The sequence below is a fragment of the Microcaecilia unicolor genome, chromosome 13 (genome assembly GCF_901765095.1).
Source record: "Microcaecilia unicolor chromosome 13, aMicUni1.1, whole genome shotgun sequence".
In the NCBI taxonomy this organism is placed as follows: Eukaryota; Metazoa; Chordata; class Amphibia; order Gymnophiona; family Siphonopidae; genus Microcaecilia; species Microcaecilia unicolor.
This window is the reverse complement of record NC_044043.1, coordinates 1,001,463-1,028,829: the sequence shown is the minus strand read 5'-3', so window position 1 is coordinate 1,028,829 and position 27,367 is coordinate 1,001,463. Positions and strand designations below refer to the sequence as shown.

Here is a 27,367-nt window from a genome sequence, read left to right as displayed (position 1 = left end):
GCAAAACGACGACTGCACGGGGAAGGGGAAACCGAGATTAACCTAATTGGCTTCAACTGTGTGTCGTCATGACGCCTGTTTTTCCTCTAACCTCCTTGGGTTGATGTCGTCTCCTGTCTCAATCTAACCACCTGACCATGACCCTTTCCAATCGGAAAAGAGGCTCAATGCAGGCCACGCCCCTAGATTAGTCTGCGCGCTGTAACGTCAGGACGTTCTTCCGGTCGGTCGCGTTCAGGAAGTTGATGGGTTTTTTTTCTCCTCCTCCTGTGATAGGTCAGTGCGTCAATTATATGTCCCGGTAAACGTGCGTCATCCTCAGTTCTGAGCCTGCGGAGTTGACAAGTCGCTATGGCTGCTGCCGGCCTGGAAACAGGTATTCTCCCTGTGTGTGTCCAGCTCTGCTGCCTTTAATGCTATTGAGAACAACAAAAATTAGAATTCTTTGGTTGCAGAATTCGAATCTGAATTTCGAGAAGTGGTTCAAGGGTTCTTTTCTGGTTTTGTTTGAAAATTCAGGCTTGCAAATATTTTAACATTTTTTAAAAATTCAAGTTATGTGCTTATCTTTGGAAAAAGAGCTATCAACTACTACTCCTACCCTGTTTCCCCGAAAATAAGACCTAGTAGAGGTTTTCCTGAATTGATAGATATAAGGCCTCCCCCGAAAGTAAGACCTAGCAAATTTTTGTTTGAAAGCAGGGCCGCCAAGAGCCGGACAAGGCCGCCCCCCCACCCCCACCCACCCTCCGTCGCTCCCGGAACTCACCGTAAACGCCTCCTTTCACCTTCACAGCAAGCAGCAGCACGGAAGGAAGGAGTGGCCTGCCCTGATGCTGCTTGCTGCGAAGGTGAAAGGAGGCGTTTACGGTGAGTTCCGGGAGCGACAGAAGGCGGGCAGGCCAACCCCGATGTTTCCCCAAAAAATAAGACGGCCCCTGAAAATAAGACCTACTGCATTTTTGGGGGCAAAAATTAATATAAGACAGTGTCTTATTTTCGGGGAAACACGGTACTTAACATTTGCGCTACTAGGGTTACACAGCGCTGTACAGTTTAACAAAAAGGACAATCCCTGCTCAAAAGAGCTTACAATCTAATCAAGTTATTTAATGAATGTAATGGATCTTCGGATTGCACAAATTGTGCCCACATGTATTCAGTGAACTGTGAATCAATTAATATTTCAGAACTGTATAATATTTGCTGCTGCTGTAGTCCGAGTGGGCCTTTTTATTAAACTGCAGCAAAAAAGTGGCCCTTGTTAAGTCTTTTTCCACAGCCATGAAATGGCGGATTTTCCATTATTTTTATTAATGACCATTGGCCAATGTTAGCGTAAGACCATTAAAAAAAATTACTGCATGAGCACTTACCCACCTTTTCTGTGGGTCCTCTTAAAGATTTGTTTAATAAATCCTTGGAGACGGGAGAGGTTCCGAGGGATTGGAGAATGGCGGAGGTGGTCCCTCTTCACAAAAGTGGAGATAGGGAAGTAACTGGAAACTACAGGCCGGTAAGCCTCACTTCGGTTATTGGAAAAGTAATGGAAGCGATGCTGAAGGAAAGGATAGTGAATTTCCTGGAAGCCAATAAGTTGCAAGATCCCAGACAACATGGTTTTACCAAAGGGAAATCGTGCCAAACGAATCTCATTGATTTTTTTGATTGGGTGACAGGAGAATTGAATCAGGGACGAGCTATGGACGTAAATCTCTCTATATAAAAGGCAACCCCAACGTTCTGAAGCCCCCACGGAAGTTGAGGCGCCCGAGATATCCGGTGTGCACTGGAGTGTCTGCACCGCCCTTGCGTCAAAACGTCATGACGTCGAGGGCGGAGCTATGACACTCGACGAGGGCCGAAACGGAAACGCCACAGCGAACAAGGCAAGTAGCTCGGAGGGACGGAGGGAGGGGGCCCCTTGCTAGCGCCCGTTTCATTGCGCTCAGAAACGGGCATTTTTTCCTAGTCTACTTAGATTTCAGCAAAGCTTTTGACACGGTTCCCCACAGGAGGCTTTTAAATAAACTAGATGGGCTGAAGATAGGACCTAAAGTGGTGAACTGGATTAGGAACTGGTTGACGGACAGACGCCAGAGGGTGGTGGTGAATGGAGTTAGCTCGGAGGAGGGAAAGGTGAGTAGTGGAGTGCCTCAGGGATCGGTGCTGGGGCCGATTCTGTTCAATATATTTGTGAGTGACATTGCCGAAGGGTTAGAAGGTAAAGTTTGCCTATTTGCGGATGATACTAAGATCTGTAACAGTAGACACCCCGGAGGGAGTGGAAAACATGAAAAAGGATCTGAAGAAGCTAGAAGAATGGTCTAAGGTTTGGCAATTAAAATTCAATAAATTACAAAAAATCAGGAAGATCAAATCCAACCAACCAAGTTAAACCTTAAACTTACTATAGTAAACTTGGGTTCAGAATAATTTATCTTATATATATATATATATATATATATATATATATATATATATATATATATATATATATACACTTAAAAAAATGCTAAAGTGTTTTAAATTGTTTTAAATGTGCTCTGACCATACTGTTTACACCCATTATATCCCCAAGAGGAATATGTGGTGGTGTCACAATGGAACCATCATTGCACATGTGATGTTCCACCTCCTAAGGAGGAATCTCAGGAACATCCGGGACATTATAAATGTGGGGGGTGCTTGTACTGTAGATATGTGCAGGAGGGGGATACAATTAAGCCCCCCCATAATAAACAGGTATTTCACACGCAAAAGAGAACAGACTGTAACTCTCAGGGGGTTGTATACTGTATATGGTGTCCGTGTGGGCTTTTTTTATATTGGTTATACAACTAGAAAAATCAAGATTCGGATTGGGGAACACGTCAGTAACATCCGTATATGTAAGCCTGAGGCTCCTTTATCTGGACACTGGCAGGAGTATAATCATCACATTCAGGATTTACGTTATACAGTGCTGCTTCATATTGAATTGACCAGAGGGGACAATTTAAGTGAAATTCTAGCCCAAAAGGAGCAGCTTCTAATATTCTCCAGGAACACTGTTCATCCTTTGGGATTGAATAGGGAGGTGGAGTGGTTTTGACTGGTGTTAATTTGACCCCCTGTGGTTTTACAATTGTTTCTGTGCTTTGGTATTCAAGTTTAAGGGCTGAAGGCTCGGGAGGGTTTAAGAAAGTTTTAAGAAAGTTGCTGTTACTTTAAATGAAGCTGTTTCCAGCTGGTAAATGTTAAGGCCAGAGCTTCATTAATTCAGGTACTTAAGGAGCATGGGAGCGTGGAGTGAGGAAGGATTCCAGAGGCGATCCCACCCGGGGGATTTATGATGCCTGCAAATTGGTTTAAAAGATTAGTATTGTGAGTTATTTTGTTTTAATATATTGAGTTTGTCTGAAGCATTGTGAGTGTATACTTCACCCTGTAAGTGTGGTTTGTTTGTAAAAGAGTGTGTTTCTATTTTTAGTTTCCCTTTCTGATGAAGACTTTTGAAACTCGGCCAGAGTTAAAGGGAGCAGTTATTTTGATGGCAAGATTGGAATGGATGAATGATATGTGATTTTAATGAAGCACGAGCACAATATACCCCAAGGGGAGTGAAATAATTATGTGAATATGTGTGTATATCGCATTGTGGGTTGGTTTGTGTAAGATATGTTGGGGAAGAGAGATCAGGGTGTCATGAATTAACATATACCTCCTTTAGGTTCAAACAAATATTGAATTGTATGTTTTATTATCCATGTAGGTAATATGGAATGTACCATAATTTATGGGCGGAGGTTTGAGCTCAAGTCTAGCAATATTTAATGTGAGTAGTTCATGACTTATACATATGTATTATAGATATACGCATACATCGGTGAGTAAGATCTGCTTGGGCGCAGCTGTATGTACATACACAAATATTAGGAGGTGGAACATCACATGTGCAATGATGGTTCCATTGTGACACCACCACATATTCCTCTTGGGGATATAATGGGTGTAAACGGTATGGTCTGAGCACATTTAAAACAATTTAAAACACTTTAGCATTTTTTTAAAATGCATATATATATATATATATAAAAAAAGATAAATTATTCTGAACCCAAGTTTACTATAGTGAATTAAAATTCAATGCCAAGAAATGCAAAGTGATGCACTTAGGGAATAGAAATCCACGGGAGACGTATGTGTTAGGTGGCGAGAGTCTGATAGGTACGGATGGGGAGAGGGATCTTGGGGTTGATAGTATCTGAGGATTTGAAGGCGATGAAACAGTGTGACAAGGCTTTGGCTGTATCTAGAAGGTTGTTGGGCTGTATAGAGAGAGGTGTGACCAGCAGAAGAAAGGGAGTGTTGATGCCCCTGTATAAGTCGTTGGTGAGGCCCCATCTGGAGTACTGTGTTCAGTTTTGAAGGCCGTATCTTGCTAAGGATGTAAAAAGAATCGAAGCGGTGCAAAGAAAAGCTACGAGAATGGTATGGGATTTGCGTAACAAGACGTATGAGGAGAGACTTGCTGACCTGAACATGTATACCCTGGAGGAAAGGAGAAACAGGGGTGATATGATACAGACGTTCAAATATTTGAAAGGTATTAATCCGCAAATGAACCTTTTCCGGAGATACGAAGGCGGTAGAATGAGAGGACATGAAATGAGATTGAAGGGGGGCAGACTCAAGAAAAATATCAGGAAGTATTTCTTCACGGAGAGAGTGGTGGATGCTTGGAATGCCCTCCCGCGGGAGGTGGTGGAAATGAAAACGGTAATGGAATTCAAACATGCGTGGGATAAACATAAAGGAATCCTGTTCAAAAGGAATGGATCCTCAGGAGCTTAACCGAGATTGGATAGCAGAGCCGGTAGTGGGAGGCGGGGCTGGAGGTTGGGAGGCGGGGATAGTGCGGGGCAGACTTATACAGTCTGTGCCAGAGCCAGTGGTGGGAGGTGGGACTGGAGGTTGGGAGGCAGGGATAGTGCTGGGCAGACTTGTACGGTCTGTGCCAGAGCCGGTGGTGGGAGACTGGGATAGTGCTGGGCAGACTTGTATGGTCTGTGTCAGAGCCGGTGGTTGGGAGGCGGGGCTGGTGGTTGGGAGGTGGGGATAGTGCTGGGCAGACTTATACGGTCTGTGCCCTGAAGATCATAGGTACAAATCAAAGTAGGGTAAAAAGTAGCACACATGAGTTGTCTTGTTGGGCAGACTGGATGGACCGTGCAGGTCTTTTTCTGCCGTCATCTACTATGTTACTATGGCAGTAAGGGTTCTTGTGGTAATCCTGTGTTAACTAGTTAGCATGTGCTAATGTAGCTGCTTTAATTGATTAGCACAGGAATAGCCCCTGATATGCCCCTCCTAAAAAAACAACAACATTTTTTAGCGCGTGGCTTAATGAATACTAAAATGGCACTTGCTGCAGGATGCCTGAGTGCATCCTGCAGTATGCCATTTTAAGCTGCATTAGGCATGCATTATTTCCATAGAAGCACAAATGGAAAGAGGTGTGTCTGTGCTAATGGCTGTTCAGATTGTGCTTCTGTGGTAATAACCCACTTGCAGTGTTGTGCGATATTGCGTTACAATAATTAATTACTTTTTCAAGTAATTAAATTACTGGTTAATTTAACTATAGTAAAGTCATAGTTACTTTTCATCGATAACTGTAACCTCATGAGGGTTACAGTCGTGTTACATACTCCCTGCTCTGCAGTCTTCCTCTTTGTTGCTTGCTTTCTTCCACAATCTGGCATCTCTCCTCCGCTTCCCTGAATCTGGTATTGTTTTTTCCACGCGGCCCTCCCTTCCCAGTCCAGTCATCTTGCACTACTTGCTGCAAACTCCCTGCCTTCCAAACCTGCCTGAGATCACTAGCAAACAGTGTCAAGGAAAGCTATACAGTATCTGGAGTCGGCAATGGCAACGCTTTTCCTCTGCCAGATCCTGCATGCCAAATACAGGAAGTTGCATCAGAAGAGTGGGGTCTGGTAGAGGAAAGGCCCTGTGGTTCAGCCGGCGATAGCCTGAGTGAAGTGTTGCCACTGCTGGCTCTAGATGTTAAGTGTAGTCTGCCGAAGCCCAGGGGTTGAAACCACTGCAGGTGAACATATTCGAAGCTTCCCCTTCCTCTTCTTGCGCATAATGTTGGACAAGATCATTAAAGACAGAAGAAAACTGCCAAGGACTGAACAGCTGTCATAGGTGCATCTTAGATCCACTATCCTTATTGATTCAATTAAATAGTTTTTATGGAGGAACATACTCAACTGAGAGGTCCTGTGGGCCGATTTTGATCTGTGGACTGTGGTTTGTCCACCCCTGCTTTTTATTGTATGCAAGCTCTGTTTACTGGGCTAGTACTCTTTACCACATATGCTGATACCCTTGTTACTGTATGTATAGTCTTCATGCATTGGGTTGGTGTTTGATCATACACATGATCCAGCCGTGATCACCTAATTAGCCCCATGCCCCTTCAGCAGAAGAGGCCCTCCTTAAGTGGCCAGAAATTCCCCAATACTCATAGTCAGTGGCATTCGCCATGGGCTGCCGTTCTGGCCCTGCCCCTAATAATGCTCAGTTTTTGTGCACACGCATGATAGTGACCCCTGGAAAGTGCCACTGTTTGGCAGCATTGGAGCGTTTCTGGCCAATGGAGGAGGAAAATCTCTTCTGATATTATCCTGAGATGAGCAGATACAAGGAGAAACAGCACAGATCAGAGGTTCACATCAGGATTTGAAGGACAGCACCACACACACACACACCCATACTATTTATTGATTTACATCTCTTCTTTGCATTTTGGCTAAGAGCAAAGTGCAGGATCTGAACCATGAATTGATGATGGTATGAAAAACTGTATGAGCCAGTAATAAAATTTTTATGTAAAATACAGTTCTCTGCTGGGAGCCAGTGTTCATCTCGCAACAAGGAGTCATATGATCAAGCTTCCATGATCCAAAAATCAGTTTGCAACATTCTGCAAAATCTGAAGCCTTCTGATCTCTCTCTGGCAGATGCCCTTAAAAAGCGCATTACAATAATCCGATCGTGTATGACAGCATGAATGAAAATACGAAGTGCTGTTAGGTCAAGTAGATGCTGAACAGATCTTATCAGACACCGTTTAAAAAATCATGTGCACACAACAGAGGAAATATTGTCCCGAAAAGACTGGTTTGAGTCGAGAAGCACACCTAATAATTGTACCACTCGCCTGGAATCACTAAATATAAGGGACTGAGGCGGTGGATCGCTATGAAAGAACATAATTTTTTTTTTCTGTACACTGATGTTCCTCTTATGTCCCCTAACCCAGACTTCAATGCAGAGAAGTTCGTTATTAATAAAAGAGAGAATAGAATTGTGTAGGATATCTAGAGGCTCAAGAATTTGCTCGTACATCGTCAGAGTTTTAGATAGTATCAACCCCCCCCCCCCCCCCCCGCAAGGATTGTATTAAATAAGCCAGGAGAGGTAAGACTACATTGAACAAAGCAATCACAAGGAGTGATCCCTGGAGTATGCAACATGGAGGAAAGAATGGATCCAAAAACATATCCTGCCAAAGAACACGATATGTTCTACCTGGAAAGGTAGGTTTGAAACCAAAATAAAGCCTAGGTTGCTATCCCTAAAGCTGCTAATCGAGTTAACAATAAGTCATGATCTATTAAATCAAAAGCAGCTGTCAGACCCAGGGAAAAAGAATTTATTACTATATTTATTTTAAAATGATTTTATTTGCCAGTTCTTTTTTGGATGTCCATAAGCGTTCCCAGTAAAGATGTTTCAGTAGTGTGATTTGATCGAAAGCCAGTTTGATTAGGATGTAATACTTCATGCAATTCAAAAAAAGTCGTAAAATAATCAGCTACAATTTGTTCAGCAATTTTAGAAACATAGGGAAGTTGAGCAGTTGGTCGATAATTAGTGATGAGGTCCCTACTGTAACGGGGATCTTTGTCGTGGTCTAATTGTCGCAGATTTCCAGATAATGGGGACAACACCCTTGTTTATACTGTCCTGCACCATTTGGGCAATAAAAGGTAGAAAGAATGCCTGGTACTGCTTAATCAAATAGGTAGGTATAGGATTTTGAGGGGCCATAGTAGACTTCACCGAGGTGCGATCCAAAAGGATGTTCATATCACCAAGAACCACCAATTCTGGAACTTGTTATGCCTGCAGCTTCCTCAGTAATGAGGGATAAAACGATTTCTAATATGGGGTGGGGCCCTAAACGACCAGTAAATGCAAGATTCTATTCTGCACCCATGTGGATCGGTGAAAAGGGCCTGGGCCTTATACGCTAAGATTTGCGGAAAAGCACTGCCACTCTTTGTTTGCGTGAGCTAGAGGAGGCAAAAAAGATCTTTCCCACCCAGCTCCGCACTAGCTTCTGAAGTTCAGAATCTTAGTCAGGTCTCTAACAAGCAGGCTACATTAGCCTCCTGCCTATTCAAAGTTCCTATAATTTTTGCCCTCTTAACCAGCGAAGTGATGCCACCGACATTCCATGTAACAATTTTACATATGGAGGAAGTTATGGTGGAATAAAAGGGCAAAACTGAAAAGTAGTACTGTGAGATTTCCAGAGGGGAGCCCAGTCAAATCCTCAACAAACAGTCCATCTCATTTCTCCAACAATTCTCGTTCCCCCTCGCTTTCACTTAACCCACAAAACCACCCACCACCAAACTGTAGTGGCCAGAGAGAACCACCCCAAAACTAGGAAAAAAAAACCTCAGATTAAACGTCCAAGATGCAATCATAATAGTATGCATAAGTAACCAAAAAAGGATTGCAGTGCACATATTATCAAGCAGACATTACACCCACTAGTTAGGAAGCCTCGGGTCATACCACCCAAGAGTCAGATGGTGCCCTCTCTTAAGGCTAAAACTTGTCGTATGGTCCTGCGCTATATCAAAAGAATCATATGAACACCACTGACCGTTGTTATATATTTTTAGGGTTGCTGGATAAAGAAGCATAAATGTTATGTTTTGCATAAAGAGCTGAGCTGAGCAAAGTGGTGTGAACTGCTTCCTACGTTCTTGCAGGGACTGGGAGTAATCCTGAAAATTCTGACTGGTTCACCTTCATATTGTAGGGTATATCGTTTGAGCTGGTAACCTCTCAAGATCGCCACTTTACGTACATAGTTATGTAGTTTGATGTTTACCGCTCTCAGGCGCCAATGGTCTTCCTGCACACGGCCATGTTGATGATCACGCTTTAAGCACAAGGGGCCAATGCTATCAGTTGAGGCAAATTCTTGTGCAAGCCAGCATTCCAAGACTGGTATGAGCGCGCTGCAATTTTTTTCTGGCAGGCCAGTTATGCTAAGATTGCTCCAGTGGGAGCAATTCAAGTCTTAAAGCTTTTCTGCCTTCTCCTGCACTTGCTTTTCTATTGTGGTAAGCACCTCCCTCTTGACTACAGTATCCTCCAGGGTGGAAACTCGCTGCTCGAGCTCTCCCATTTGTCTTTGTGTATCAACTAGTAAGGACTCCACATTGGCAATCTGTCCGAAAGATGACCCAGGTTTGGTTCAGTGGCTTTTCTGACTGCTTCCATAAGCTGGGTTAAGTTGCTGGTCAGAAAATGTGAGGCCCGCCAAGAGCGGCACCTCCTCCATCTTGCTTTCCACCTGCCAGTTTATTTATTACATTTATACCCCGCACTTTCCCACAAAAGCAGGTACAATGCGGCTTACATAGTAAACAGAATTACAATTGCAAAAGTCTACAAATTGTAGTGTAACATAGGAAAAAGAGATTAGGAGGGATAAGGCAGGGAAGACAGGTGAGTATGGAGTAGTTTGGGAGACATGGTTTATGATATAGTCATCTTCAAAACAAGAATAAAGTGTGTGGGTTTATAAGGTTAGGTCGGGTCGTTTGGATAAGCTTGCTTGAAGAGATGGGTTTTCAACATTTTCCTGAAGGGTAGATAGTAATTGCTCTGATGGATTTCGGTAAAGCGTTCCAAAGCTGACTGCCTAAAAAGGAAAAGCTGGATGCATAGATGGTTTTGTATTTAATTCCTTTGCAGTTGGGAAGGATACGTTATTTGGGGGTTAAATGTGTATTTTTTGCTCCTAATCTGCAGTTTGGATTTGCTGGAAATTGTAGCATGTCCCAACACTGTTTATGCTGCATATATCCATGCATCCACGTATTTGGGGAATAAAACAGCAACTCTTTAAGGTATGTGATCAAAATGTACAATAAGGATCAAACTTGAAAAACATATATATTGAAGGAAATTAATTTGTGGAAGATTAAATCGGTCCAAAAAGGGTCTGTTGACTTGTAGTAAATGCTTACAAATAAATTACGTACATGAATAATGCACCTTTTGTTTTTATTTGTATATTCAGATGACCAAGCTCGGATTCGATTTCAGCTGGAGTTAGAATTTGTTCAGTGTTTAGCGAACCCGAATTACCTGAATTGTAAGTATTTGAAAGTTAACCTTTTATATGATACTAGTAAAAAAGGCCCGTTTCTGACACAAATGAAACGGGCGCTAGCAAGGTTTTCCTCGGAGTGTGTATGTTTTGGAGAGTGTATGTGAGAGTGACTGTGTGAGAGACAGAGTGAAAGTGTGAGTGTGTGTGTATGAGAGAGAGAGAGAGTGAGTGTGTGTGTATGAGAGAGTGTGTGTGTGAGAATGAGACTGTGTGCAAGTGTGTATGTGAGACACAGTGTGAGAGAGAGAGAGTGTGTGTGTGTGTGCGAGACACAGATTCTCTGTGAGAGTGAGTGTATGAGACCAAGCGAGTGTGTGAGTGACTGTGTGGCACATAGAGAGTGAATGTGATACAGTGTGAGACAGAGTGTGTGAGAGTGAGAGTCAGAAAGACATTGTATATGAGAGAGTGTGAGCCCTGCCCCCTCCATTCATCCTTTTCCAGCAATTCCCCTCTCTCCCTGAGCCCTGCCCTCCCAATCCATGCCCATCCATGCTCCTCTGTCACCTGCCCCCTCCATTCATCCCTATCCAGCCCTGATTCATCTCCCTGATTCATCTCCCTGAGCCCTGCCCTGCAATCCATATCCATCCATGCCCATTTGTCCCCTCCATTCATCCCTATCCAGCAATTCCTCTCTCTCCCTGAGCCTTGCCCTGCAATCCATATCCATCCATGCCCATCTGTCCCCTCCATTCATCCCTATCCAGCAATTCCCCTCTCCCTGAGCCCTGCCCTCCCAATCCATGCCCATCCATGCTCCTGTCACCTGCCCCCTCCATTCATCCCTATCCAGCAATTCCTCTCTCTCCCTGAGCCTTGCCCTGCAATCCATATCCATCCATGCCCATCTGTTCCCTCCATTCATCCCTATCCAGCAATTCCCCTCTCTCCCTGAGCCCTGCCCTCCCAATCCATGCCCATCCATGCTCCTCTGTCCCCTGCCCCCTCCATTCTTCCTTTTCCTGCAATTCCCCTCTCTTCCTTCCATGACCCCCCCTCGCATCCATGCTTCTCTCTTTCCCATGTCCCAGCCTGGCCCGCCCTCTTCTTCCCCCCCCCCCTCTTCGCATCCATGCTGTCGTTTTTCCCCTGCCCTCCTGCTCCCAGTGTTCAACTTTGCTGCCCACCCTCTTCTATCCCCCCAACATCCCTTTTCTTTTTTTTTTTTTTTTTTTTTTAAATTTACCTCCGTGGTGGCGGTTCCGGCAGTGCAGCGTCAGGGAAGGAGGCGGCGTTCCCGACGTCTAGCCTTCCCTTCGCTGTGTTCCGCCTTCTTCTGACATCATCATTGACATCAGAAGAAGGCGGAACACAGCGAAGGGAAGGCTAGAGACGTTGGGAGCGCCGCCTCCTTCCCTGACACTGCGCTGCCGGAACCGCCACCACGGAGGTAAATCTAATATACTAAAACGCACTGTGCGTGGGTGCGATCAGTTTGTTTGGTTTTTTTTCTGCCCTCGCGATCCGTTTTTTTTCCCCGCCCTCGACGTCATGACGTTTGACGCGAGGGCGGGGCAGAGACGGCTGGGTGGCTTCACACACGAATCCACGAACCCTTCAGAAAGTGTTTGAGTGACTTCAGAACGTTGTCTTCAGAACGTTCACGGTGCGTTTTATTATATTAGATGAGCAGTAGGCTTTAGTGAAGTATTTGCATAATTTTTTTTTTTTTGTTACATTTGTACCCTGCGCTTTCCCACTCATGGCAGGCTCAATGCGGCGTACATGGGGCAATGGAGGGTTAAGTGACTTGCCCAGAGTCGCAAGGAGCTGCCTGTGCCTGAAGTGGGAATCGAACTCAGTTCCTCAGTTCCCCAGGACCAAAGTCCACCACCCTAACCACTAGGCCACTCCTCCACTGTTGCTACTATTTGAGATTCTACATGGAATGTTGCTATTCCACTAGAAGTCGGCCCTTGGAGATCACCAATGTGGCCGCACAGGCTTCTGCTTCTGTGAGTCTGACGTCCTGCACGTACGTGCAGGACGTCAGACTCACAGAAACAGAAGCCTGCGCAGCCTTCTACATGGAATGTTGCTAGTGGAATAGCAACATTCCATGTAGAATCTCCAATAGTAGCAACATTCCATGTAGAATCTCCAATGGTATCTATTTTATTGTTGTGCATTTGATATAAGTACTGCTATTTGATTGTATGTGATCATATATTGTTCTTAATTGGTGTATTCTTATTATGTGTGTTGTTTTTGTACTCTTCTCTGGGTAAGTGCGGAATATAAAGTTTAATGAATGAAATGTTGGGGCAGGCTGGGCTGTTATTGAGTGGGGGGCCCTCGTACAGCTAGAGGTGGCTGTTTCGTGTATTTATTTCTTACCTTTTTCTGCAATAAATCACTGACGTATAAGAGAGCAGTAAACACTGACTGCTGATGGTTGAATTAGACCCAGATATTCAGTGCTGAAATGTTGAATGTTGGGGTCTTTGTGGGTCATTGGATGGTATCTGGATCTAGTCAATATTCAGTGCCGGTACCTGGATATCCAAGCATAGTTAGGACTACTTGTCCAGGTATCTGGGGACTGGCATCTCTCCAGTTAGCATTTGGACCAGTAGAGCAATTTGGGTAGAAGCCTCTCCTGCCCGGTTAAAGTGCTCTGAATATGGAAGCCTAAATGGTTTAGCTGTTAACTGTAATCCTTAAACGCCAAACTCATTCCATGTTCCCAGCAAATTCTTATAAGTGCAAAATAAAAGAAGAAATGAGATGGTTGCAAAACTTTTTTTTTTTTGGGGGGGGGGGGGAGGGATAGGGGGGCAGGAGGGTGAAATGTGACTAGTCACCAGAAACAAAACAAATGAAGATTTTAATTCTGTTAGCGCAAACAATATGTAATACAACAGTCCAAACCCCATCCTTTTATGTGAGAAAAAAAGTTACAGAAGTTCAAACATAACTTTTTCAGACTGCTTCTGACCCATGACTTGAAAAATTGGCCATTCTCAACATTTTGAATGTGCTACTTTAGTGACATTTTGCTAGAGACGATTACATATCTTATTTTCTTTTATACTTCCTGCTGAATTAATACCAGGATTGATCGTGTCACCATGAGCCTCCGCTCACCACTATCTGAGGATTTTGTCCCCCCCCCCCCCACCTTATTTTGTATTCTTTTTCACTTAGTCTAGCCATTTCAACAGTGGTCCTTGGACAGGGATCGTGACTAGAGCTTCGTCTGGAGCCTGTAAATGTGTACCAAGAGTCTGGTTGCTGTTGAGTGATGACTAGGTCTTCTCCCCATGCTCCCCCGTCCCCATCTTGTGAGCATAACTGCTGTTTCTACAACATCTCCAACCAGAGGAGAGCAGTGTTCTGGACCAATAATTGAATCCAAGTGCTCTGCACGGTAGCCCTGGTGCTACATCTGTTTTAATTAAATGTTCCAGACAAGTCCTAAAAGGTTCTGCTGAATCATCATTGATCCAGAAATCCTAACATTACAACAATAACCTCTTTCAATACATCGGAATCTTGGAAAATAATTTCACAATCCTTGTCTCATTCTAGTTCTCTGTGTATTTTGCCAGGGCAGTGATGTATTGTACAGGGCGGGGATTGTTTTTTTTTTTTTTTTTGGAACACCTATATAAACCCTCCTTAACACTGAAACAGGTTTAGTTCTGTACAGCCACCAGCAGAGAGGGGGGTGAACAATTTTTATTTTACAGAAATCAAGTGTCGGCTAAAATTTCTTACAAACCAAAGAAAATCCTTTGTAGATTTTCTTTTTCTTTTTTATTCTATTTTATGAAGGCTTATGAGATCAGTATGTCTCTGTGTGCACGTCCTCATGTAGTTTGGTGGGGGAAATTCTGTAAGAAGCTGCCTAGTTGTACCGTGTTTCCCCGAAAATAAGACACTGTCTTATATTAATTTTTGCCCCCCAAAATGCGCTAGGTCTTATTTTCAGGGGCTGTCTTATTTTTCGGGGAAACATCAGGGTTGGATCGGGGTTGGCCCGCCCTCCGTCGCTCCCGGAACTAACCTTAAACGCCTCCTTTCACCTTTGCAGCAAGCAGCAGCAGGGCAGGCCACTCCTTCCTTCCGTGTCCCGTCCTCGCCTGATGTAATGTCCGCGAGGGCGGGGCACGGAAGGCAGGAGAGGTCTGCCCTGCTGCTGCTTGCTGCGAAGGTGAAAGGAAGCGTTTAAGGTTAGTTCCGGGAGCGACGGAGGGTGGGTGGGGGTGGGGGGGCGGCCTTGTCCGGCTCTCGCGGCCCTGCTTTCAAACAAAAATTTGCTAGGTCTTACTTTCGGGGGAGGCCTTGTATCTAGCAATTCAGGAAAACCTCTACTAGGTCTTATTTTCGGGGGATGTCTTACTTTCGGGGAAACAGGGTAGGTGGCAAGAACGCATGTAAATGGCTACTTATGCATTTACTTTTCTTTTATAGAAATAGACGCCTGCTTAACTCCTATGTGCCCTGTTGTAGAATTACTCTATTCCTGTTGTCACCAAACCAAGGGCCCTGTTTACTAAGGTGCATTAGCGTTTTTAACACACCTACAATTAGCACGTGCGCTGTATAGGCGCCTATAGGGCTATTGTAGGTGCGTATATGGTTAACGTGCATTAAAAATGATAATGCACCTTTAACGTGGCATAGTAAACGGGGCCCCAAATTTTCAGGATGTCAGAAGGAATGTGGATTCTGACAGGGATGTATTTTTCCTCAATCCATGCATATGTGTGCATTGCAAACATGCAAACATCCCATAAAGTGGGCTTTATTAGTCCTGGGTTGGTTCAAGTTTATTTAGAACTTTTCTATCCCGCTCATCAAGCAAATGTCTGAGCAGCCTACAAGCTAAGACAGATGGGCAGTGAGAGGAGCAGAAAATAACTTCATTAGGGAAAGAGAAAAATACATTATCAGTAGGAGGGAGGAGAGGAAAAAAAACATGAGGACAGCTGTAAAATACAGGTTGATACCTCACTAGCATTTGTAAGCATCAGTAAAGAAATGTTTTTAAATTCGTCTTAAATTTTTGCAGGGATATCTGAAGCCTGAATTGTGCGTTTTTCAGGTTCAGGGTCCAGAGCTCTGGAATTTGTTACCACATCTTGTGGTGACATGAACGATTTCTCTGAAAGAGGGGACAATGAGTCTGTGGTTTTTTTTTGCGATGATCTAAATATTCCAACCATACAATATGGAGTTAGATGTCAGAAGACATGATTTTATGCACTAAGAGGAGTATGTTATAAGTGATATGTAAATCGGTAACCAATGGGCCTCATTCAGTAGTGGTGTAGCATGCTCATATTTCATGTACCCAGTACTTGAAGGTGTTTTGTTTCCTTGACCTTGATTGCTTTATAGAGAGCATTACACTAGAGAATTACAAGAATATTTAATGCTGAGGGTTGTAGTAGTGATTTTATAGATCGAATCATTCTAAGCTTGTGGAATGAGTATTTCATGACCGACGATATTTATGAAGAGAATGTTAAGGAGCTGTCAATGATGATTCCTATAATCTCAGTACCGTCAACTAATGGAACTGGGACAGAGCAAAGAAGAATGGATGAGACAAGGGTTTTGTTCAGATTAGCAGTGAAAAGAATAGTCTTAGACTTACTGGGGTTGAGAGCAAGCCTATTATCCCTAAGCCAGGATGTGACACGAGATAATTTGCGATGGGTCTAATGGGTCAACTGTGTCCAGAACCTGAATATCATCAGCATAGACATAGGCTTTAAAGTCTAGTGATTGAAGTAAAGTTAAGAGTGGTGGCAAGAATATATTGAATAATGTAGGTGCAAGGATGGATGCTTGCGGTACCCCGGAAGCTAATGTGAAAGCGTCACCAACTCGGACAGTGTAAACATGATTGGACAGGTAAGAGGTGAACCAAGTGAGAGCAGTACTCCGTATGCATAGCTGTTGTAATCTTAATAGTATAGAGTTGTCAACGAAATCAAAATCTGCAGAAAGATCAACAGACAGAAGGAGAACAGATTTGGCATGGTCTAAGTCATGTAAGTGGTAAGACCCAGCATTGTTGTCTCTGTGCTATGATGAAGTGCATTGATTTGTTCTAAAAATGTCAATCGATTTTCTAAAATGTTCACTGTAAATGTGAGGTTAGCAATCAGTCGGAAATTGGCAGTCACTAGAAGGCTTGGTGGTGTCTTTAAGCTTTGGTCTTATAGTGGCTGTTTTCCATGCTGTTGGTTGTATCTGTTCACCTGCCGCACACATTAGGAGCCACATACCCTTATTGAAACAGCTGTGCAGTCTCAGAGGAAGATCTATATGATGTCACGAGAGGCTTAAATGCTGGAGTGGTTTCCATCAAAAGAGAAAAGCTGTGTTAATGAGTTACTGCTGGGGTTCCTAATCTCCACTGGCAGAAGAAAAGACCCATGAAATGAGAGAGAACCAAAGGGAAGGTGGGGGAGGAAGGAAGGTGATAAGAGTGCAGGTAGGGATAGCGAAAATGAGAATGGCAAATGCTAGAAAATGTGTTATGTACAGTGCCTGTGCCATGTACTTTTCGATTGAGTTAAATCTTGCTCTTGTTTTTAATTATTTTTTTGCTTTTTTTTTTCTATTGACATTTTGATATCTACTTCCCTTTGAATGAGTCTTTGTCCTCGGAAACCTAGCAGCTGCCTCTCACCCTGCTGGTCCAGCGAGCTATCATTGCTGCTTTTCCCTGACCCAGTCCTTCCTCCAGCACCAGCAGGCAACTCCTGGACCCTCTTTTCAACCCAGCTTTCTCCTCCCCATGGGAGAAATCAAATTCTAAGTATCTTGAAATTATTTCAGCCCTGACCATGGAATTAAAAAAATAAAATATACATTTTTAGAGAAAATATTTTGGCCCCATGGTACTGGTCTCCCTTTAACTTTAGCTGATCCACTTTCGTAAAAACATTTTTGAGATACTTATTAAAAAAATGTTCCTAAGAATGGGTAAGGTATGTTTGTGGAATGCTAAATGTCTAGTGACTCCAGGCTTGATAAACATGATGTACAAATATTTGCATTCAGTGTAGAATTGTTCATATTAAATGTAAATCTTATTTCTTTTAGTTCTTGCCCAAAGAGGTTACTTCAAAGACAGAGCATTTGTGAATTATCTTAAGTATCTACTTTACTGGAAGGAACCTGAATATGCCAAGTATTTAAAGTAAGTAAGGAGTGGGGCTTAATTTTGGCTATAAATATCACTGTGAACAGTTGAAACTTTGTATGAGGTAAATGGCAGTTTTGATTATTACAAAGCTTGGAGGTAAAACAACAGAGGAAGGGGGAGGAGTGCTGGGTATTGGGTCAAGTGTGAGAGTTTAGTGTCCCAACTGTCCCGGATAGTACAGAACCAGAGGCAGAAAACAAAAATGGACTAGTTAAGGAACAATATCGGACCACAAGAATCGAAAATAGAGACGTAAAGCTTACTGACAAGGGACCACCGTTAACACAGGAAGAGCCTGACGTGGCTCCGTTTTGCCAGAGCAGGCTGCATTGTGGATTACAATCTGTTGAAAATTCTCAAAAATGTGTGGTGGTGGTTCTAAAAGCTGACACATCAAACACGCACACAGTGACAGCAGGAATCTTTCCTGAGTACAGTTTTGATTCTGTGACTGTTTGATGTCAGCTTTTAAAAGCACCACTTGTTTTTATTTGAGAACTTGTGACTTCTGATGCAGCACGTTTTAGCGAAACGTGGCCAGGTTCTTCTTCTGTTAATGGTGGTCCTTTATTAATAAAACTTTGTCTCTATTTTGGACTCTTGTGGACTGGTGCTACTTTCCGGAGTCCCATGTTGTCCCTGTCTCCTTTTTTTCACCCTGTAGGGAGCAATATCCTGCAGTGGTCAGGCTTCAGTTTCTGGCAGCTGGGGTCGGTCCTATGCCTTTGTAACTCTTACCTGCTCTTTTTGCTTAAAATCACTATTTTACACAATAAGCAGAAGACATTCATAAAACAATAAAATAAATTGTACATCAAAACGTACCAGAATCATTCATTTATCTGTCCTCCAGCTTAAGACAAATCAGCTTCATTCACACGCTGCCTGTAAATGGCTTTCCATGTAAACAAAAAGAAACCCACAGCTTAAATATTTTAATGCATAAAAAAAAAAATAAACATGACATTTTTTAGACATGCTCAGAAAGCGCCAAAGAGACCAACATAGGTTCACTGACCTTAAATTTGAAGGCTCTTGACTTCTCAATTATTGCACATTTTTGTTGCAAGATTTAAAAAATATAAAAACCACTTGAATACTGTTGTGATATGTGCCATTCAAGTGACTTGCCAAATGATGTCCTCAACTTAATGACCAAAATGGAAAACAATTCATCAAAAAATAAACATATCACATGTACATAAGGGTCATGACGGGATCTGCGTTTCACCATTGGCTGCTTCAGGGCAGCCCAGAAGATTCATGTATATCAGACCAGACCAGACTAATGGGTTGTATCCATCCACCAGTGGAAGGAGACAGAGAAAGTAGTTCCAAGTAATTTGCCCCTAAAGGGTATCGTGCAGCCTAGAAGGTTCAGTATTTTCTCCGTCTCCTAGAGGATGGTGGACGGATCGTGCAGCTCCTCTTGGTGCTTGCTGGCTGGCTCCTGTCCCAGCTTATCTGGTGACAGTTGAACTAGGGGTGTGCTGGTAGCCAGAATCTGGTCTTTCTCAAGATGACACTTAGTGGTGCTGGGTCCCTCATTTGCCAGCTAAGGTGACACCTGGGCATACTGGGTCCCTCCCCTCCTGTCGCTCACCTGTGAGCTGCAGTGGCTCGGCGAGATTTGGAAGTGTCATGGAGCAGAATTTCCTTTCCTTCATGGAAGAAGGGATGTTCTCAGGTGTGTGTGTTGCTGCTTTTTGGCAAGGAGGTAAGCTGTTTTAATTTTGCTTGCTATTCAACTTTTAAAAAAAAAAATCCAGAAAATGTAATAAAGGACAGTCAGTGGCTTCTGCTTCTCCTCTGGGTTCCAGCTGTGCACTAGGCAGGATATTCATGACAGCACTTTCTTCTAATGTGCATATTTTTGGTGAGATATTTTGTCACATTGATCTGGACGTCCGTTGTTTCATGGTTCACTACTTGCATCCAGACTTTGCCGACCAGAACAGTTTAATCATATTCTCTGCCCTACTTTGTGGGTTCATCAGTCATCAGTTTTCCGTATACTTTTTGCGGAGTCAGTGTGTAATTTCGTTCCTTTTTTTCTGTGGACTCCGTGTTCGCAGCTTGCTGCCTGGATGTGCCTCCCTTGCTGGGGATTTGGCCGGTTTGTTTAAAATGTGGCGGCAATTTGGTGGCTTTCTCTTTTGTCTTGAGTCAGTGGCGTTTGTATTCCTGGCTTAAGATTTGGAAATTTTGGGTACCCGTCCTGCTCTCTTCCCCATTGCGCCTGGGGTCAGATGGTTTCAGTTTAGCGGGAGTCCAGTGCTGACTGCTGGCCTGCCTTCAGTTTCCCAGAGGGACTCTGCCTAAGTAACACAGCCCCGCCAGCTCTTGAGCTCCAGACTGTCACCTGCCTCCTGAGGCGGGATTCTCTTGCATATATGGGGACCTGCATTCTTTCTTTTCAGACAGCTGGTTTTGCTCTCTTCATTTGCTCAGGGTGTCAGCGGGGTATTCTACTATAACAAGACCCTCAACTTCGCCGAGAGTGGCACTCAGTGGTGTGGGCTGCTGCTTGGAGTTCCAATCCATTAAATTGTTTTTGGGGCACACATTGCCAAGGCCTCGGTCATTCTTGCTGCTGAAGTGCAGTCTCGGCTGTTTGAGAACTTTTGTGATGTTTTTGGGAGAGCACAGCTCTTTTGGCGGTGGTGGACCACATTTCATGGATGCATCTTGAGAAAGTGTGGCTCTTTGCTATATGGTAGGCCCGTGGCTAGTGCTGCATGTCAGGCACAGGTCTGTCCATCCATATGCAGGGCATCATGGTAATGGCAGCATCTATCTTAGGTGTATCTTTCCTTAGTATGGGTTCTGTGGCTTCTTCTCTGTGTGGAGGATGACTCTTATCTGCCTCAGGAGTGTGCCGTTCTGCTCTCTCCTACATCTTGACACTGAGCGCGCAACACCTACTCCATGGTGTGCGCCACTCCATCTCTTTCTGTTGGGTACTGCTCCATCTTGGCTGATTGCTTACAGTTCCATTTCTGTATGCTGAACATGACTCCTTTTCCACACATGGGGGAGTGGCCGCGTCTTTGCTCAATGCCACAGCTCCCTCTATTTGGCTTGGGTGGGCCACCACCTTGGCAGGTTAGCGAGTCTCCATCTCTGTGTATGGCGCACTGCTCGGGTCCTTCATTGGGGACTTGGTTCCAGGCGTGTTAGGCTCGACTCCTGCTCGGCATGTTCTCTGTGTGTTGGGCATTGCTCCAGCGTGCTATGGTGACCACAGATTCATAAAGTCGTGTTGAATACAGCACCATCTTGCTATGTTAGGCACTGGTCAATCTCCACGGGTGGCGCACAGCTTTTATGACCGCCAGTGGAACCTAGCTCCATCTTTCTATGTTCAGTGCACCACCATATCTGCGGTGGCTCTTACCTTTAGCTGTTCATATTCAGCATTTCTTCATATTTGTATCTGGGATGCAGCTCTGTGTTGGTCATGGCTCCATCCCTGCCTATTGGGTGCAGTTCCAACTCAGCATGTAGAGCATAGCTCCATGTCGGACGCAGCTCCCTCTCTGCACATGACTCCATCACGGCAACTTCAGTGCAGTGCCTTCACTGCCTATATGGTGCTGCTCCCTCGGTATTTAAGGCACAGCCACATCGCCGCTTGTGGGTCGCATCTCCTCTCCGAGCATCGGTCATGACTCGGCTCTTCCTGACATGCACACCTGGAACAGCTCCATCTATGTATAAGGAATGCAGCTCCCTCTTGGCTCTGATCTGGGTTCTGCCTGTCTACGCTTGCTGGGCACGACTCCTTCTCTGCGTGTTGGGCACGTCTTTACCCCTTTTGTTCGTCTCTCTCACTCTGTTAGATGAGGCTCCATCACATCTTGGATACCTAAGGGTCAAAGCAGTATGGTCCCATCGATATGGATGGCCCAGGGGAGGTTATCGGGCACATTTTTCTTTTTGGAGTTTTTGGCCTGGTTTCTGCTTGATTGTCAATTGGTGTTTTTCGCTTGGGCTCTTGAGCCCAGCTTCCCTTCCATACTTTGTCTTCCGCATGTCTCAGAGCTTGCTTCCTTCCTCTGTTGAGGTGGGGCTTTGTTCATATTTCAGCCTATTTGCACATCCTGATTTGGCCTCATCAACAGTTCCTCCGCTTTGCCATTCTGGGGTCTCATTTTCAATTGCAGGCCTTGCCCGCTTCCCGCACCTTTTCCAAGGTCATGGTGGCAGCCTTTCTCCGGAAGGATCTCGACGACTGGCTTATGTGAGCAGACTCAGAGCTGGAGAGTCACAGGGTCACTGCCCGGATAATTGCTCTGTTGCAGTCCTTGGGCTGGGTCATTAATCTCCATAAGAGTTACCTCACTCCGTCTCAGACCCTGACCTACCTGGATGTTTGATTCTACATGGCTCTGGGTCGGGTCTTCTTGCCAGAAAACAGGAAGGTCAGGCTCCAGTGTCAGGTTTGCCGACTGCTCCTTTTTTGCCAAGGCCACGAGCTTGGAATTATGTTCAGGTGTTAGGCTTGATGGCAGACACACTAGAGGTGTGCCGTGGGCAAGGGCTCGCATGCACCCGCTGCAACATTCTTTGTTGAGCGGGTGGTCTCTGACTTCTTGGGAGTATAAGAGGCGCCTTCCTAGGCTTCCTCGAGCTCGTCACAGCGTGAGGATGTCTTCCTGAGAGGGATGCAGTTGGCTTCTCAGAGGATTGTGATAGGGGAGTTCATTGCCTTCTTCTACATGCTCAGGGGCACTGGAGGTGGTGTGGCCGATCAGCCGTCTAGAGCTCTGTTGCTTTGGCCAATGCCCCACTAGCCAGCCTTTGAAGACTCCTTGACGGACAAGGCCATTCGCGTCCTGTCAGACAAACACAATAGTGGTGTCTAACATCAACCGGCAGGGTGGCACTTTGTCTGGCTGTTGCTGCTGAGATGGGCTGAGGCTCACACTCTGTGTCTGTCAGCAGCGGCGCATATAGCTGGGACTTCTAATGTGGAAGTGGATTTTCTCAGCTGTCATCTCTTGGATTTGGCGGAGTGGGAATTGTCGGTGGAGGTGTTTCTGCTGATCTGCAGAAGGTGGGGTACGCTAGAGATAGATCTGATGGCATCCTGCTGGAACGCCCAAGGTGCCCACATTCAGCAGGAGGAGGGCATTTGGTTCGGCAGGACTGGACGCCCTCCTGCAGTCCTGGCCAGAGGAGACACTTTTACGTCTTTCCTCCTTGGCTGTTAATCGGCTGGGTAATCCTCAAGATCAGGCACCATCAAGGCCATGTCATTCTGGTGGTGCAGGATTGGCTCCAGTGTCCTTTGTATGCGGATTTAATTTGTCTTCTGATTAGAAGCTCCCTTTTGACTTCTGGTCACCCCAGACTTTCTACATCAGGGTCCGGTGCTGATGGAGGATCCATCTCACTTTGGTCTTATAGCCTGGCTCTTGAGAGGTCATGTTTAAGGAAAAAGGGATATCCCGATGAAGTGATTGCTACTTTGCTGTGGGCTCAGAAGCGATCTACTTTGACTGCTTACGCTTGGGTCTGGCATTCTTTTGAGGCTTGGTGTGTGGTTCGCACTTGGTTGCCTTCGATTCCTTAGTTTCAGGTCTTTTTGCAAGAGAGTTTACAGAAAGGTCTGGCTTAGTTTCCTTCAAGTGCAGGTGGTAGCTCTGGCCTGCTTTAGAGGATGCATGTCGGGTGTATCTTTAGCTTCTCATCCTGATTTGGTACATTTTTTGCAGGGAGTGCTTCAACTTTAGGGACTCCTTTCGTACATCCCATCAGTTTCTGGATTCATCTGCTGCAGAAGATAAGGAAGGTAAAATTATGCCTTACCTGCTGATAATTTTCATTCCTTTACTTGCAGCAGATGAATCCAGGATCTCTCTCCTCCCCTCCCCCATTTCAGTCACATTCTGTGTTGTGATTTTCCTTTTGTTCCTTCCCATCAAGAAAAAAATAAAAAAAGAATAGATAAAGACGATTAGTGACTTTGATGCTGTGAGTCACATAGGGGCTCATTTTCAAAATACTTAGCCTTCCAAAGTTCCATAGAAACCTATGGAACTTTGGAAGGCTAAGTGCTTTGAAAATATGCCTCATTGTGTTAATTCTGATATGACTTGGGGGTGAGGAAGGCTTCTGAGCGCCTTTGCATGTTTTCTGCGTTGTGATGAGTGGAGGAGTGGCCTAGTGGTTAGGGTGGTGGACTTTGGTCCTGAGGAACTGAGTTTGATTCCCACTTCAGGCACAGGAGTCACTTAACCCTCCATTGCCCCATGTAAGCCTGCCATGAGTGGGAAAGCGCGGGGTACAAATGTAACAAAAACATATACTGAATGAAGGAGGGGCTGGCCATCTGGTACCACTGCCTTCTACACCTGCTGGTAGGTAGACACAACCCTATCAGTTTTTGGATTCATCTGCTGTTAGTAAAGGAAAGAAAATTATTATCAGGTAAGGCATAATTTTACCATCTCAAAGTTCATGCAGTCTATAGTTTAGAATTGTTTTTTATGCACTCTGCTCTTTGAATGTGAGTTTCTGCTCTATAAATAGATTCTGGCTATAGTTTTGTTCATCTTTCAGGTATCCTCAGTGTCTCCACATGTTGGAGCTTCTTCAGTACGAACATTTCCGTAAGGAGCTAGTGAATGCACAGTGTGCCAAATTCATCGATGAGCAGCAGATTCTTCACTGGCAGCATTACTCACGGAAACGAATGCGCCTTCAGCAAGCCTTGGCAGAGCAGCAGCAGCAGAACAACACTTCAGGGAAGTGAGTGTGGGCAGAGGGACTTGGTGCTTCGCTGGACTGCTGCTTGTTTTGACACAAAGTAAATGAAAAGAACTGCCCTTCTCATATTATTGTGCACCTGGTCAAAGTGCTGATAGTAACAGACATGAAGCAGAGACTTTTCTTCTTTGTACTACTCAAACCATGACAAAGATGTGCTAAAGCTGCTTCCTAAAATGAAGTAACTGCTAGACATGGAATCTGTTTGAAGTAAACTTGTCTTTCAAAGTCAAGGTAGAAGAAGCCCAGGGCAATGTGAGAGTATAAGATTGAGAAGCAATGTGATAAAGCAACGTGTGGTCTCTCTTACACCTGCATTTTGTATTTACAGGTTAGTCATTGTCTAATTCATGCTCTCTGGGTGTTGGACACTCTGTCCACCCCACTCAAAATGTATAGTCTTGCTGTCTTTTTGGACTATTTGATTTTCTTTCCTGAGCCTCTCCTTACTGTACCACCCAACATTGTCTATTAGATATCATAAGAAAACCCTTAAATTTACAAAGATTTTTTCCCCACAGCCATAGAAAGAAAGAAAATTCATAGGAACTGTAATAAAAGGCTTTCTTTACTAAGAGACAGCTTTGAATGGGGTACAGCGAGGAGAGCCTACCATGCATCAAGTGTTTTCCTTCATGCTACATCCATAGCGAAGAGCTTTAATGAATCAAGCTCTAAAACTGTCACACTGTATTTTTTTGTGCCATTTAATGCTAGCCCCCAGGGTCCTTTGTCTCATCTGTGTCCTTTTCAAAATTGTCCCCTAGAGCAATGGAAGGGACAAAAAGCCATTGTCTATCAGGCCATTGAAATCGGTTTCCCCTCATATAAATACTGTGCCTATACTACATGTATAAATTGGGATTTTAGGACATAGCATATGTACCTTTTACTCACAGAGTGCAGATACTTTTTACCTGCTGTAAAAGCTATGTGCCACACACTTTAGCTACCAGTGTATTTGGTATAGCAGAGAAAAGTTGTACAGATGCATTCTCTCAGGCTGAAACTAAATATACATATTCCCTGTGTTTTGCCCTTCCATTAATATACAATAAAGTTTTTGCGATTATCAGAACTAGTTTGTGTATCCTTGGCTGCAAACCAGAAGAAATGTTCAAAAACCATTTTATAGCAAATCCAAGCATTCGCACATACTGTAACAGCACATTCATGCCAGTGCCTCTTATCAGCAGACAAAAATGGCGTAGCTTTCGAGCTGCCAATGTGCACCTGGAGATAAAAGAAGCAGTCTGTGACATTTACCAAAAGTCACTGCATTGTCTAAATTAGTAAAAGGGCAGGGGATGGTAAAGTGTGGAGCATACATTTTTAGGCAGAATGTCAAGACGAAACCATGCTTTCATCTCACTTATCATATACACTGTGAAACAGAAATAATTTCTTAAAAACATAAGCATTGTCACACTGGGAAAGACCAAAAGTCCACCAAGCCCAGTATCCTGTGGCCAATCCAGGGCACAAGTACCTGGCAAGATCCAAAAAGAGATTTTATGTTGCTTATCCTAGAAATAAGCAGTGGATTTTCCCAAGTCCATCTTATGTTTAAATCTTTTTTATTAATAGCAACAAAGCTTGTACAAAATATAAAGGTATCCAACCAATACAAACTAATAGTGCTATAACTCAAATCATCATACAACATTTTCATTTTATCCCCCCTTCTTCTCCCCTTAATTATGCGTAAATCGTTTTTTATATTTGTTGAAAGACATATTACAGCAAACATTACACTTTTTAAGAACAGGCAACAATTTTCCCCCCATTCCTCCCCGTCCCCCCGCTCCCTTCCCCTTACTACCCCTAATGCCCCCCGTCCCCCCCCACTCCCCTTATCTCTTCTCCATCCCACTCCCCAAAACCCCACTGCCCCCCCTCCCATCCCTATCAATTATTTAACATTACATAATCTATATATGTTTCTAGACATTTAAACTAGAGGGTGGGGGTGACAAAAGGAAACTGGATTTTGGAAAGTAACTCCCAGAATAAACATGATGGCAGAGGGAAAGGTCATGTAAATATAAAAAAACCACCCAAACTCACTAAGCACATGGAAAGCTATGTGCACAAATGCTCGTAGTCTAAGTAAAAAGGTTCAAGACTTGCAAGCCCTGATGTTTGTTTGAAGAAAACTTGGATATTGTTGCTATTACGGAGACGTAGTTCAACGATTCTCATGAATGGACTGTGACCGTACCAGGCTATAATCTTTTTAGGAAGGATAGAGAGAGCCGAAGAGGTGGAGGAGTGGCTCTGTATGCGAGAGAAAATATCAGAGCGGCTGAAATGCGGGGAACCTGGGGAAAAGAAGCTTTATGGATCGTCTTGGAAAGAGAAGATGGAACCTGTATCTACACTGGAGTTATCCACGGACCTCCTGCGCAAACGGAGAAGTTAGACAAGGATCTGATAGAAGATATTCCAAAGATTGGTATGAAAGGGGAGGTGCTACTGTTGGGAGATTTCAATTTGTCTGACGTGGATTGGAACGTCCCGTCTGCGGAATCAGAAAGAAGTAGGGAGACTGACAGGCATCCACAAAGTGCCTTGCTCAGACAAATGGTGATGGAACCCACGAGGGAAGGGTCGATGCTGGATCTAGTGCTCATTAATGGAGGTAGTGTTTCCAATATCCGGGTGGATGCCCACCTATGTAATAGTGATCATCACACCATATAGTTTGATATAAGGGCGAAGGCGGAGTGCGGACGCACAAAACGCAAAGTACTGGATTTCAGACATACTGATTTTGATAAAATGGGGGAATACCTGAAGAAGGAGCTGTTGGCGTGAGAAGGCGAAGGAGAAGTGGAAAAACAGTGGTCTAAGCTAAAGGCTGCTATAACTATGGCGACTGATCTTCTTGTGAGGAAAGTAAACAAAACCAAGAGAAGCAGGAAGCCTATTTGGTTCTCCAAACA

The 27,367-nt window shown here is 44.2% G+C and overlaps 2 protein-coding genes across 2 annotated transcripts in view; one reads left to right on the top strand and one right to left on the bottom strand.

Annotated features, from left to right (window-relative positions):
- The window catches only part of LOC115456837 (thioredoxin domain-containing protein 17-like), a 531,330-nt gene that overhangs the window by 486,356 nt on the left and 17,607 nt on the right, over positions 1-27,367 (bottom strand). The window lies entirely within an intron of this gene.
- On the top strand, positions 247-25,494 carry LOC115456839 (mediator of RNA polymerase II transcription subunit 31). The gene is made up of 4 exons (XM_030186166.1): positions 247-376; positions 10,385-10,459; positions 17,546-17,642; positions 24,216-25,494. Exons 1-4 carry the CDS (start codon positions 352-354, stop codon positions 24,406-24,408), a joined length of 390 nt encoding a protein of 129 aa, XP_030042026.1. The 5' UTR covers positions 247-351; the 3' UTR covers positions 24,409-25,494.